Genomic DNA, 15499 nt, shown 5'->3' on the forward strand with positions numbered 1-15499 from the left:
AACTGTATTAAAAATGTGTTTGCTGAAGAACAGACACTTCAGCTCTGAGACGAGGAGGAAGCAGGTGGAATAATCTCACTGGTTGGTGTTTTCAACATGAATGTGCAGGTTGAGTGATGCTGTAGCCCACTTCCCCTCTCCTGATACTAACAGAGTCTCTGACAGGTTTTTACTGCACGGCGCTCCTCTTCACGGGATCACATCCAGCCTGGGGTTGAAGGGCCTCCCCCCTCGGCCCTTGTTCTCCTCGTCCCTGGGGGAGTCGGTGCGGGGGCCGGGGGGGGCGCTGGGCTGGGGCCGCTCCTCACAGGTGGCGTAGGGGTGTGTGTGCCACGTCCCGTCCCGGTAGGTGCAGTAGCAGACTGTTTCCTCGTCGATGTTCACCCGCTCTCCTGCCGGGATCACCCTGCTCCCAGCGAAGCAGTTGGGACCTACAGGACAGAACAAGAGGACAAACACAGTTACTGCCCCAAGCCCCCCCATGGTTGCTGTCAGAGCTTTGGTTAGGCACAGCAGAGGTTATTAAAGGGACATTGTGTAACTTCTCCTGTTATCTATTCACGAAAATCGATTATTTGGTTCAAAAGTCTGTGTTGGAGCAATTTATTTATTTATTTAGTGCTGTTTAGTTTAGTATTTTGTTTTTAGTTTAGGTTATTCTTAATCAATTTATTTGATTTCATTATGATTATATTTCTATTAGTATTCTAGTTTATTATTTGTTTACTTTAGGTGTTTCTTGTTTATTATTTGTGTTTTGTTTCATTTGGGCACGGTAGGAGGGCACCTGAAGTCATATAGGTAGGCTGTCGGTAGGGGACCAGCATGCACCTGAGTGGGAGAGGCACAGGAATTTTCTTTGTTCTTTGTTTGCTCGCCTTTTGGTTAAATAAACCACGCTTTTTGTTGAAATTGGACATCTGTTTGGACATTATGTTTTTCCCATCCGCCCATGGTGCAACAGTGACCCTTTGATTAGTAGCCTATAATTTGAAGTTTGATTTGATTCTTTTATTTGTTTGACAATCGGCTACTACAGTCTGTTTTTCATTAACCAGTAATCCCCCCATCAACAAACTGAAGTGTTCCTTTCAGCTCTGAACCTTCACCTAATAACAGTAAAACAGTAGAGTTAAAAAAAAATTCACCCCCCTCAGAGTGTGTGCGGGGGTAGAAACTATCGATTGAGACCAAAAAACGTGCTGACACCAGGCTTTTAACATGTTTATTGAGGATGTAAAGTTGGTGATTTTAACATGGGGGTCTATGGAGAATGCTCCCTTCTGACACCAGCCCCCAGAGGAATCCGAGGGGATTGCAGTTTTTTGAACGCGGAAGTGAGCTTCACTTCTCAGACCGACAACTGCCCCCTTGGGTAAAACGTGGGTCGACGACATCGCCATGACAACATATTGGCAGTGTATTGTTTTGCCTCGTGCTGACGGACCACTTGTTTACATAGAGGCTTGTTTATGCCGTTATGTGCAGCGGCTGTCGTCCGTCTGCTGTCTGCCCAATTTCACGTGAATGCAGCATGAAAAATACGATTGAGCTGCTTGCGATATACAACCACAACGCTAAATGGGAGGAATTCTTACACAATGTACCTTTAATGATAGATAGATAGATAGATAGATAGATAGATAGATAGATAGATAGATAGATAGATAGATAGATAGATAGATAGATAGATAGATAGATAGATAGATAGATAGATAGATACGTTTATTGCCATTGTCATTTCCACAACAACAAAATTAAAAGTGCATCTCCTGCAGTGCAAAATTTCATAAAAACATTTTAAAAAAAAGAGCATAAAACACACTTAAACACAATGATGACATAAAAAAAAAACTATGTTAATATAAGTTCAGGAGGTCTTTTTTGGATGCCATAAATATGACTAAGAAGAGTAACACTGATAATAATTTGGTTAGTTTAAGTTAAAAAATCATGGTAACACTTTAGAATAGGGAACACATATTCACCATTATAGGTACTTATTAATATGCATATAAGTAGCTTACTAGCTCCTTATTAGTAATTAAGCACATATTAACACCTCATTCTACATACCCTTATTATACCTCTATTACACCATGAATTAAGTTTTTCCTGATATTAACTCCTAATTATCGCTTATTCATTGTAAATTAATGCATTGTTGTTTCTGAATAATGATGTGAATAACCAGTGGGTTATTAGGGCCTTGTACAGGGGCAGTAGCACAACAACAGTAACTCTTCCTTCATCACTCTGAATTAGTATAGCATTAATGCATTAATTTACAATGAATAAGTGATAATTAGGAGTTAATATCAGGAAAAATCTTAATTCATGGTGTAATAGAGGTAGAAGAAGGCTATGTAGAATAAGGTGTTAATACATGCTTAATAATTACTAATAAGGTGCTAGTAAGCTACTGCTAATGCATATTAATAAGCACCTAGTTAATGGTGAATATGTGTTCCCTATTCTAAAGAGTTAAAATCATTTATGTGAATAAGATTCCATTTCCATGTGCCATGTTGTAAACAGTTTTCTTGTCTGTACACAACATCTATGCCCGTCCTGGGTTTGTCTAGGAAGACGTTTCACCTCTCATCCAAGAGGCTTCATCAGTTCATGTAGCATCTGACCAGGCTGGGACTGGTCCATCTGGTCCATCTGACCAGTCCCAGTCAGATGCCAACATGAACTGATGAAGTCTCTTGAATGAGCGGTGAAACGTCTTGCCTTAACTAATTTCTCAGTTCTTGTGGAGTCTGTACAGGCCTTACTGATCATTTGTGTACGTTTAAGACCATCTAAGTCTGTCCGTCTTTCAGTTCGTTGTTTGGATTTAATGTCTCAAGGTTCGATCAATCTGATTTCACCCCTGCTATTCAGTTTAAAGCTCTTAAAGCCAAAGAAGTCCAGAGGTAGTGAATGGTAGTTAGCATAGTGGACAATTCAGCAAAACATCAAGATACTGCAGGTTTTTGTAAACCCCCTGTACTCCCTCCATTGATTCCAGAAACTTTTTTTTCTGTCAGCAAGGAAACCAAACCAAGTAGTTCTGTTGCCTAAACAAAAGTAAAGTCAAAAAGAAAAGTGAGACACACAACCCACTTCCCATGGTCAAAGTCTATAAGTGACTGGCTTCATCTGTGACAGTCAGTTTGTAGTGGACTTTTGTAAAACCTTCTGCCAGAGAGCTTCTGACTTAAAGGGGAACTATGCAAGTTCACTCGCTTTTTCCCTGTTTTGCTAACCCTCCTCCTGGCCATGTGCATTTGTTTTTAACAAAGCCGGTGTGTTGTGTAGTCTTATCTGTCATAAACAAGAGATTACAGGTTACTGGGGGCACTTGTGTTGTGGTGCTCTGAGCGGCCTGCTGCTCCGCTCCGCCGTTCTAAAAATAGCTTACACCGACAATTAAAGGTAACGAACCTACTGCTATGACTATAGCGATTATGGCAATGGGCCAATTTGCCAAAATGTTGAACTATCCCTTTAAAGTTTCAAGACAAGTTTCTCCCAGAGAACACTGGTCACAGCTGTAGGCAGATACACAGAGATCCTTCTCAGAACACATGACCTGAGCCAAGAGCAGTGGTTGACCTTTTAGTGTGACATGGCTTCGGGACAATTCTCTAATTGCTCATGAGTGGCCCACCAAAGGCCAGAAGTTGAGAACTAAGAGAACTTATTATGACACTTTCTATTCAATCTGAAGGGCCCTTTCGTTGCTTTGCAGAAATGCATGAAATTCTATTTTCCCTTAGTCATCAAGGGATGTCGAGTGTAGATTGATTAGATTTTTTTTTTTAAATGTCAATTTTAAATGGTGTTAGCATGTTCATCTGAATACTTTCTGCAGGTTTTCATGTGCTTGTAGATGATATTTTCTATGAAGCTGCCAAATGTTTGAATTGCACATGCTGAATACCATGCGAGCTGAAATCTACACAGCCTGCCTTTGATATCATTTGCATCCCTCTTTCACAGATGGGGGTTCCTTTATTTTGGCAGCGCCCCGTGAAACAATTACCAACGGCACGGCAGGAGGACAGGAAGTACTGTTAATCTGCTGCCAGGCCCAACAGTGTTCAATAAAACACAGCTGACATGAGCAAATTTGGTGGGCACAGGGGAAATGAAAAAGAAGGGAAAAAAACCAACAACAATGACGCAACAAACCAAACCATCTGTCCCGCTGTCTGTCCTGCTAAAATAGAAACTACAACTGAACTTAGTAACTGCCAGAAATCAGCAAAGCAACTGCGAAGCAAACAGCAACTTCATATTGGTTTCAGTGGAGGTAGTTGTCATGTTTTTGATTCTGTTGTTGCTCCTCTGGCTTTGTTGTGTTACTTGACTTAGTTCTGATGATCCCTGCTGTTCGTGTCCAACACAAACACACAAATCCCTCCGATATTAGAGAGAGACTTTAATTCCAGTGGCATTTAAATTATCTATGACATAACAGGCGTGGCTGTGTAAGCTGCGTGTGTGTGTGTGTGTGTGACGTAACTGGTGCCGCTTCTAAGAGCTGCATCGTGAACACACTGTTACAATGATGCATACACACACAGGAATCAAAGCTTAGTGTGTTGGTAAGAACTTATGTGTGTGTGTGTGTGTGTGTTAAGGAGAAAATTAGATGGGATATGGCAGCACATGTGTTTGTGATGCAGCTAAGCTGCCTGTGGCAATACACACATCTTTGTGTTACTATATTCATTAGGACACGTCATCACAACACATTTGCATGGCCCTGACCTTCACCACCACAGCCGAGAGACTAACACAAACATTTAGACGAAGGCCCTGTCCCATTTCAACTCTTCCACTTGATTGATTTTGCACTTGGTTTTGCAGCCAGGTTCTGGTGTGTCCAACTCTTTTAAGAGCAAGGGAAAGTGCATTAGCTATGCTGCTATAGGCTGAGACTGCTGGGGGATACATCTGGTGACATGGAGCCCTCTCCTCTCCTCTCCTCTCCTCTCCTCTCCTCTCCTCTCCTGCACCAGCCGCCGCCTGCATCGCCCCCTACCCCCCCTTTCCCCTGCTGTTAGACCGGCCTGCCCTCCCTTCCCATGAACCAGTCTGCCATCCAGTCCCCCCATTCAGCTGGCCAGCTCTCCCTGCCTCCCTTGCCTACCAGAAGCTTCCTCCTTCAGCTGTCGTTAACATTTCCATGTTTCCCACATTCTCTGTTACAAACTGTTTTCTTGTCTGTAACAACATCTATGTCACGTCTGTCACGTCTGTCCGTCCTGGGTGAGGGATCCCTCCTCTGTTGCTCACCCTGAGGTTTCTCCGATTTTTCCCTGTTAAAAGGGTTTTCCATGGAGTTCCTTGGTCGATGTGAGGGTCTAAGGGCAGAGGATGTTGTTATGATGCTATGTGAAGCCCTTTGAGACAAACAGTATCTGCAAAGAGTACTGTTACTCCCTACATTCTAGAATTACTCTATAATACCATTGGAGTTAAAACAAGGCAAAGTATCTGTAGCTAATACCAAGCCAAAGTGCAGTATCTGCACCAAAACCAAGGCAATCGGGCTATACAAATAAAATTGCCTTGCCTTGCCTTGCCATTCTGGGAAACTTGTCATACCCCTCGATTTGAAATGTGCCTCTGAAAAATCTCAGTTTGAATAGTCCTACCACTTCCCCCTTAGCCTCGTCTGAACCAGAATCAGGACACCCCTACCTTCACGTGAATGTGCAAAACGAAGGGGAGGGCCAAGGACTAGGGCTAAGGGGAATTCACCTTATGCCTTAACCCCAGTAGCTATAAAACAACTTCAATGTTGGTCTTCATGAAACTGTGGGACAATACAAACTCAACTTCAAGTTTAACTTATTTGTTTATTTGTGTCTGTCTGACTTTATTGAAATCTTTATATCTAATTCAATAATATATTTATATTATAATATATATTTGTTTATTTAAAACATAAACATGTATGTAAAGGTGACACAACAACATCAGCATAGGGCCTACTACTAGAGCTAACAGTTTGCTAAGCTAGTTAGCTTCAGTAAGAGTTTAGTTGGGTCTCTCACATTATGGGATTTAGTCACAACCTTAGTTACAGGTCATTTTCAGGTAACATGGAATAATCAGTGGGATAATATCATTTAAGGCTTAGCTGATGTTAGTTAACCTCTTTTACAAGAGCCACCTGGCTAGAGCAGCGCACAAACAACTAGATGTACACAACATAAAAATTACCCTACAAATTACATCAGGCAATCACTAGAGTCGATGGATCTCCTTTCTCTATCCTTCAATATTGATCTGAAACATAAAGCCAGAATGAAGTATAACTACACAGAAACAGACTGCAACTACAGTTTTATTTTTAGCTTTGCAGATTCCAAAATCTGTTTTCACAGGAATGTTCCATGCCATAAAAAACTGTTATATCATCAAAGTGGTGTCAAAAAGTTGCCAAAATCAGGTTTTAACTCATCGTTGAGCAAATTATTGAGTCAATATGAAAACGCTTCAACTCTGGTCTGTACTGTCCAATGTCTTTCTTAAAATTCCACAGACGTGTCTCAACTAAAACAGCTGGGCTCACACAGGAAGGAAATAGTGCATTTATTTTTAAACTAATAATTAAATGAATTCACATTCTGTGCTTCTCCTGAGTGTTTCTGACAGCAGGACAGTGTTTGTGGGACTGTTTATGTTCATGGCGTTGAAGGAACATCCGCTGCTCACTGATGTGTTTCTAACAGGTTTAACAACAACTTCAACATCAGTGTGTGTGCTGAGTATTTTATGGCAGTTTGCAGTTGACACTGAGGGTTGGTTGAGTGTCCAAAATGGAAAGACTTCATCTGCTTAGGAGCATTTCTATGTTAAGCAACTTTCATCATCATTATCATATCTTTTGCACTTTATTTACCTTATTCTTATCTTATTTATTTGTAGATATGCATAACTGCCCTGTGTGCTTTTAATTGCCCCCTGGGGACAAATAAAATTTGATTGAATTGGATATTATTTATCACATAGTTTTAATTGCCCCTTAATGCATAGAAATTTAAAGGGATAGTAGCATTTTTTTAAAGTGGGGTTGTATGATCTACAAATAGCCCCTAAGTACTTTAATTGCAGTAGAAGACTCTCTGCACTCCTCCCGTTAGCAACGCCAGCCCATAGCCCTGCCCAGAGATTTACAACATACAGTGTTGTGAACAGACCCAAAGAAACGGCCTATTTTCACGGCCTAAAAGAGGTTTTACCTGAAAAAAAAAAAAAAACAGTTTCATTGTTCGCTATAATATAATTTTTTCCAGCCCCTCAAAGTGCAGGAAAAACACAGTTTTTATTTGTAGCTAACCAACTGCTGATCGACGGGTGCTAACCCTGGGCGGAGGGATACGTGAGTTGGTTAGGTCCAAATAAAAACTGCGTTTTTCCTGCACTTTGAGGGGCTGGAAAAAATTATATTATAGCGAACAATGGAACTGTGTATTTTTTTTCACGCAAAACTTTTTTTTTTTTTTTTTTTAAATAGGCCATTTCTTTGGGTCCATTCACAACAATATATGTTGTAAATCTCTGGGCAGGGCTATGGGCTGGCGTTGCTAACGGGAGGAGTGCAGAGAGTCTTCTACTGCAATTAAAGTACTTAGGGGCTATTTGTAGATCATACAACCCCACTTTAAAAAAAAATGCTACTATCCCTTTAAGGTTTTGTGTGATGGTGCAAGAAAAATCACAATATGAAAAGATATTTAGCTTATATACCTTATCATAGACCTGAATGTTTGCCCGATGGGGTAAAAAGCAGTGAGGGATGCTTACCAGTCTTACAGATGGGGCAGCAGTGGTTGGGTTCGTAGGTGGGGTTGACGCAGTGGGGGGCGGGGCAGTCTGAGATGCTGCAGTACACCTCTCTGTTGGCCTCGCAGCGACACTTCTCACATCTGGACAGCTGGAGCACACAGGACATTACAACCTATCTGACACCAAGCTTTTACATGAAGATCCCTGAAGCATCAGTTCATTATGGGACACTACAGGTGAATAGGGTAAAAGTTTGAACTAACAGATATCACCATGAAACTTCCCAAGTTAAACACTTACATTAAGACAAATATTGTTTGTATTACAAGTTTTGTCAAATTTTATGTTTAAATATGTAAATGAGGCAATATCTGATGAAATATGCGCTAATTTGCATATATTTCCAGAATCGAAATCTGAACAATGGATAAAGCCTCTTTCAAAATTCTTGTTTTATTTTGTCAACATATAAGAGTCTGAAGTTTTTGTGGAGGGGATTTTGGATATCTCTTTTTATCACTTTGTAAATGAGAAAATACTGTCACTAGCCCTAAAAAAAAGTCCAAATTTGCCATGTTTTTAGGAATAAAATGTTGTATAAATCAGGCTCTGAATGATATATCAGCAATCCCCTCTGGAAACACCTCCAGAATATAGACAGGAATAAAACTGGAAGGTTTGGTGTCTGTAAGTGCTGCTGAAGTTGAGATTTCGGCTCCGACTCTGAAGAAAAACTCATTTTGAGAAAACGGCCTTTAAAATTCCATAGATTGTTAATGTAAATCATACTTTTACGATTGGTTGCGGATACAGAGGAGATGACAATTTTTGGAGCCTACATCATTGTTCAGGAGAGAAAGAGCTTTACAATGATACCTGACATGACATGGGTCAGACTAACCTTTGGTGAATTTAGGAGAAATCTACCAATGAAAGAGACAAAATGAAGTAAAATAACCACCTTAATGTGGGTTTTCTACCATTTCTTTTGACTTTTCTGAAAGAATACATGTTAAAGCAGAAGTGAGTGATCCGGTCATTTTCGCTAATGCTGCGTTCCAGGCAGGCTTTTGAAATCGTAAATTACAGCTTCAAGTCACAACTTACGACTTTGTAGCGTTCCAGGCAACCCACTCGTGTTTTTCCGACCTGTTTTACCGGTGAAAGTCACTATAACGGCCACTCGTAACTTCCGACCGGTGAACTCGTACCAGATCGAACTGGTACCACTTCACGGTCGGAAAAATACGAGTTTCCTTGAACGCACCATAACAGTCCTCGTCGCTACGTCACCACATTCACGGCGTTCCTTGGCTGCACACACAGCCCTGCATGCTGTTCTCTCTCCTCATTGGATAAAAACTGTAGGATACGATAAATGTTTTCTCTTCGGCTCAGAGCAGAACAGAGGGACTGACAGACCCGTGTTTCAGTCCAAACACTCTATGTAAGTGATTGCTGTCGGAAGATATAACTATTTAAGACTTATATTAACACAAATATATCACTCACTTCTGCTTTAAAGGTGTACAGAAATGGCCGTTTGTCCTGTTTGTCGCGCCGAGTTGTCACGAGCTGCAACACGAGTTTACCCGAGTGAGGAAAACGAATTTGATTGGTCGTTATCGAGCGGGCGGGATATTCAAAGCTTGGGGCGAGCCCGAGCTCCGTGTGTGTGTGCGTGTCTCAGACGTTGAATGACGGATTACGGATCCAATATCAGTGGCTGGTGAATCGTGTACAGGCTGACGTATAATCCGTGCGCCTGCATTATCCAATGCGAAAAAAAAAATACACACTTTCATCCCGGATTTACTCAAAAATAGAATTTTGCACAAAGTTTGGCCTACAACGTCTGAAAGATGAGTTATCACATTAATTTTATCACCCAAAGTGGGCTCAAATTCAATTTTCTTTTCTGTACACCTTTAAGGAAGAAAAATAGCCCAAAATCTCAAAACTGATCAGTGCTTGAAAAAACTGTTTTTTCCTCTAGTGTCTCGCCTTAATGTCATTTACCGTAGACAAGCAAGAGCATGGAGGAACTGATGGGTGGGCTCGGCTCAGAAGAGGTGACCAGAGTAGACCACCACAATGCACATGCACACACATGTGTCAGCAATGTCCAGCAAACACACAAACACTGGACCAACAGTGATGGACTTGATGAATACTCTATCATTACATAAAACAGTTAATGCCTGTTGATCCACTGCTAATCCCCACTGAGCACAGCACTCAGGTCAGTAAGGGGCTGTTTGTTGACATGATGACACAGCTCAGCACTAATAGTAAGACTGAAGCTAATAAACCTGCATGGCTTCTGACTGGCCCACAACACTCTCATTCATATTCAAGATTCATTCTAAGCCTATGTGAGGGACATCTTTGTCACTTTCCTAAATAAAACCTGCTGCGGCTGGAAACATGTGTAACTCAGGTGATGAGAGCCTGAACATGAACCAGTAGAGTCACTAAACAATGAGCTGAAAGACACTGAATGCACCGTCAAACTGAGAGTAACTGCAGTTATGAGATTTCAGCTTTCACATTAGATAGCATAAACTTCTATTGACAAGTCACCACTTGGATTTACCTAAGCTAATAGGTCAGAGCCTCCCATTGGATAATTACTGCATGGATGATTATGTTTATGTTGGCAACACTCTAACTGATGCCGTCTCATTTCTTAAACAGCCATGTTGGAAGACACATGCTGTGGTCGTGGAGAAGATGTTCATCTGTTTCAGAAGGGTCAAATTATTGGCATCAAGCAAATAAAACATCTAAGGAGATTGCTGAGACTAAAATTGGGTTAAGAACTGTCCAACGCATTATTACAAACTGGAAGGACAGTGAGGAAACATCTTCTCAAGGAAGAAATGTCGTCCAATGTGACCACAGAATCCAGACCTTAAAGCAATACTTACCGATCTGGCATTTCACTCAGCACAGCACAAACATTTGAAAATCAACAGCTCCACCTCCCTCACAAGTCCCACCCACCTCTCACTCCTGCCGCATCTCCACGAGCCCCCTCCCTCCCTGCTGAATGCGTTGGCATGGCAACGGTAAACAGAACAGGAACGCGAGTGAAACGGGAACAACACAAACAAACACAACACCGGAGTTTTAAACCATATAAACGGACTCAGTGATGATGACTGATGAGTTTTATAATAAACTGTTGTTAGCCTACTGCTACTGGAGACGCAGGGGAAGTGATTGTTACAGATTACAGTTCTCAACGAGCCGGGCTGGGGCCGGACCAGCGCCACCTGATGCGCTGGTTCAGGCCGAAAATAAATCCAGACCGAGCCGAGTCGAGCTGCGCCGGTCCGGAGTTCAACCGGGTCCGGACCGCTGAGAACTCACAGAGCTAACAGTAGCCTAGCCGTTAGCACAGAGCTAACAGTAGCCTAGCCGTTAGCACTGGATGCTTTATAGACACATGTGACTTCCTGTGTTTACGTATCACTCGGGGCTGATCACTATCAACGTTACAATATCAGACATGAAACTCCGCGACCAGCTGCGGCTGCAGTTATTGGTCTTTTAAAAAACTATTTATTTCCAAAAACCTTCTTTCTAGTGTGTTGTGACTCTAGTCTCCTCTGCTCTGTCCTGCTACTGCTCTGTGTCAATAAGCGTTCTTCCTGGTCGGGAGGGGGGAGAGGAGGAGAGGGGTGCACAAAGTGATTACATATTAAGTAGGTTCGGTCGCTCATCAAATCTTATTAATCGGACCGAATAATATTATTGGTCAGACTTTTCTCAGAATTATATGAGAATGAAAAAATGATGAGTTTTTAACCCTGTTGGGTTTCTCTTACATTTTAATGTATCATCAGATTATTAATAGCATTTTAACTTAGACAAAGAAATGTGCAAAAGTTCCAGAAAGGTAAGTATTGCTTTAAAGGGATAGTAGCATTTCTTTAAAAGTGGGGTTGTATGATCTACAAATAGCCCCTAAGTACTTTAATTGCAGTAGAAGACTCTCTGCACTCCTCCCGTTAGCAACGCCAGCCCATAGCCCTGCCCAGAGATTTACAACATACAGTGTTGTGAACAGACCCATAGAAACGGCCTATTTTCACGGCCTAAAAGAGGTTTTACCTGGGCAGGGCTATGGGCTGGCGTTGCTAACGGGAGGAGTGCAGAGAGTCTTCTACTGCAATTAAAGTACTTAGGGGCTATTTGTAGATCATACAACCCCACTTTAAAAAAAATGCTACTATCCCTTTAACCCCATTGAGAATCTTTGAGAAATGAATGCAACTCTGGATGGAAATAAATGTTGTGACATTGCAGAAGCTAATCAAAACGACGCCACAGCAAATGCATGCGGTAATCAAAGCTAATATAATAAGCCTATAAACTTATTTATAAATAAATAATAATATAAAGGCAGTCTAACAAAATATTTGAGTGTCTGACTTTTTTTTTTTGGATGGGCAGTGTATAAAAGCACAGAAAAAGATCCCATATTGCCATGTATATTATTATATTGATAATGGATCAGGTCTGGTTCTACATTATCTGTGAAAGTGAGCCTTGTAACCCGCAGTCAAGACTTCTGTAACTTTGTGATGTCACAACAAAGCAGCCGCCACCCTCAGCCACACCCCAAGCAACAAAACAGTGGCTAACAAAGCTCAACACAATAAAATGCTGAGGTTAATATGATTAAACTGGTGAATCTGTGTTATAAGATCATAAAAGCATCCGTGCAGGAATATAGCCTAACTCTTACTTGAACACTGCTCTGCTCCTCTGCTAAAATGGTTTTCACTTGATCCACTTTATGTTGATATTTTTCATATTGACATGTTTCCTCATAAGAGATGCAACAAAACACCACGAACTAAAGATCCACATGCAGCAGCGTGTAATCAGCTGTGTGCCAACAGGGTATATCAAGCAAGGGCAATATTCATGTAATGTAGGTATCCATAGACTTTAACTTGTACTGCCCTACAAAGGCAAAGTGCAGTATCTGCATTTTTTTTCTTTGACCAATCAAAAGTGTGGCATATTCTCTTCAATCTGGTAAAATTTGATATTGGTACTGCTAAACATTTCCAGAGTTATTGGGCTTTTTATTTTGCTGTCCATCCAAAAAGGCACTGTGAAACCAAGGCAAAGTGTAGTATCTGCAAAGAGTACTGTACTCCCTACTTCTAGAATTACTCTATAATTCCATTGGAGTGAAACCAAGGCAAAGTATCTGTAGCTAATACCAAGCCAAAGTGCAGTATCTGCCATAAAACGGTCAAAAATGGTCAGAAAGACAAACTACAAAATACATTTAATTCAGTCCACCTTTATCTAATCAGTTATAGACTTGGTAGTTATTCATAATTTGATGCTTAAACCTGACAATGAAAAACACAAAAAGCTGTTTTTCTCAGTTTGGCATTTTTACAGATACTGCACTTTGCCGTGTAGAGCAGCATAGAACTAGACACTTTAAATGATACATGTGAACAATATTATGTCAAATCAACAGCATGAGGAGACCACACGGAGGTGACGTTTTCTGCACTGATAAAAAGACACTGTAGCTCAAGCCAAGTAAACACAGCAGCCTACCACAATGGCGGCTGCATTGTTCCCAAGTGTACAACATCATTTGGACAGTCTGCCTTCTCAATAAAAGGGGTTAATATGGAACACTTTACCCACTCACCTGAAACTGGAGACTGATACAAACTCATTTAACAGAGGATTAAAAGCAAAACAACAATGCTCACATGTATAAATACAGACTTTCTCATTGTTACTAATATTACTGCTGTGATCATGATTTCTGTTTGCTTCATCTCCTCTCGCTGATCTTGTGCTCTGTGTTTTTTAGTCTGCTACTGTCATGATGTAGTGTCATGCACTTGGTTTTATCTCATACTGTTGATAATATGTTCTGTATTTTTAGATTAGCCGCCTATGGACTGGTGTTGAAAGTTAGCACATGTGCTAAACAACACACCCAAGCATAACATCTGGTCTGTCCACTGGAACAGTCTCAATGTATTTGTGATGTCCATATCAAATAAATTAACATAACATAACATGTGCGTAAATCTAACATGACGCACCACCACAGTGCACCTGCCCCACCTGCAGCTGCGTGAAGCTGAGTGGAGCAGGGTGGGTGCTGGTGGGTGGGGGTCTGGGTGCTGGTGCGGGTCTGGACCGGTTCTCACCCTGAATTCCTCCAGCAGTCGGTAAACTTTGCCCCCGTACACGCAGACCCGGGCCATGGCCTCGCACACCGGACAGCACGCCTTGTATTTGATCCGCGTGCACCGTGGGTGGATGCGTGGACACTTGGGTCGGACGCACACGGGGCCGTCCACGGTGCACGTGCAGGGACACGCCGTGGGGCTGGGGTAGTAGACCTCTCCGATGCTGTAGACGAAGCCGTGGTCGTCGATGCACCACTTGCCCCGGTAGTCCCCGAACTCGTAGTCCAGGTCCGCTTTAGACGAGAAGTCCGCCGCTAGCGCGAGCTGCGCCACGCGCCCCGGTCCGCGCGGCAGCAGCAGCAGCAGCAGCGGCAGCCGCACGAGCGCGACTTGGAGGTGCCGGGGGCTCATGGTGAACAGGTTACCCACCGACAGACAACACTGTCCATGTGTTTGTCTGTTGCTGCTGTAGCGTCTCCTCCCACCGCCACGCGCGGCGCTGACGCTCATCCGCGCGCGTCAGTCCGGACGGAGGCTCAGTTCATTCATTCATCCTGGACCAACAGACAGACCAACAGACAGACCAACAGACAGACAGACTAACAAACAGACCAACAGACAGACTAACAGACAGACTAACAGACAGCAGCCTGGAGGTGAATACAGACAGTACTTAGAGTCTACATGGAATGTGTTAAGTGTTATATTTAGTTGTGTGTCATCTTCAAGGCTGAAAACATTGTTTGCCGCCTTTCATTGATTTAGGTTTGATGCTTTGGTTGGTTACTCTAACGCAGTGTTAATTTTGTCAGCTATTTTTCAATTTAGTTTTAGTCTTAGTCTTGTGTCAAATGCCCTTATAAGTTTTAGTCATATTTAGTCAGCTTGTATTCTTTTTTGTTTAGTCACATTTAGTCGACGAAAAGTCTTGGCATTTTAGTTTAGTTTTAGTCAAAGAAAATCCAAAGTATTTTAGTCTAGTTTTAGTCAATAGTCCTTTTTTAGTCTTTGAAAGCAGATTGACAGTAATGTTAATCACAACTAATCTACTCAAACCAATAGATTCATTTTAGTCTTTTTCTCACTCATCTCACAATATTTATGTCATTATTGACAGCTGTCAGATGAGCCAACTTTCCAGCTTGTGTGTGCGTTTATGTAGGCTATTTGTCAGTATCTAAACAGAGATGCACACACACACACACACACACACACACACACACACACACACACACACACACACACACACACACACACACACACACACACACACACACACAGAAGCGACCGACCAGCGCGGAGACGCGTCCACGCCAGGGACACACCGGCCGCAGAAGCGCCGCGGAGCCCTTTGATGTTAACGATGTGTCGTTCACACCAGCGCCGCGGCGCAGCCCCGTGTGATCCTGTCAAGCCGGGCAGGAAGTCGCACAAAGAAACAGCGAGAGAATCCGGTTAATTTTCAAAATAAAACACAGCGATTGACAAATGCAATGATGTGAACGGGAGGGCTCCGG

The 15499-nt window shown here is 42.1% G+C and overlaps 1 protein-coding gene across 1 annotated transcript; it reads right to left on the reverse strand.

Annotated features, from left to right (window-relative positions):
- Positions 1 to 189: 189 nt before the first annotated feature.
- Positions 190 to 14492, reverse strand: LOC310989750 (von Willebrand factor C domain-containing protein 2-like; the record flags this gene model as incomplete). Its single annotated transcript, XM_083976897.1, has 3 exons — positions 190 to 431; positions 7813 to 7942; positions 14001 to 14492. The coding sequence occupies 3 exons, from the start codon at positions 14490 to 14492 to the stop codon at positions 190 to 192; spliced, it is 864 nt and encodes a 287-aa protein (XP_083833023.1).
- Positions 14493 to 15499: the final 1007 nt, after the last annotated feature.

This window comes from Trachurus trachurus (assembly GCF_905171665.1).
Source record: "Trachurus trachurus genome assembly, chromosome: 8".
Taxonomy (NCBI): Eukaryota; Metazoa; Chordata; class Actinopteri; order Carangiformes; family Carangidae; genus Trachurus; species Trachurus trachurus.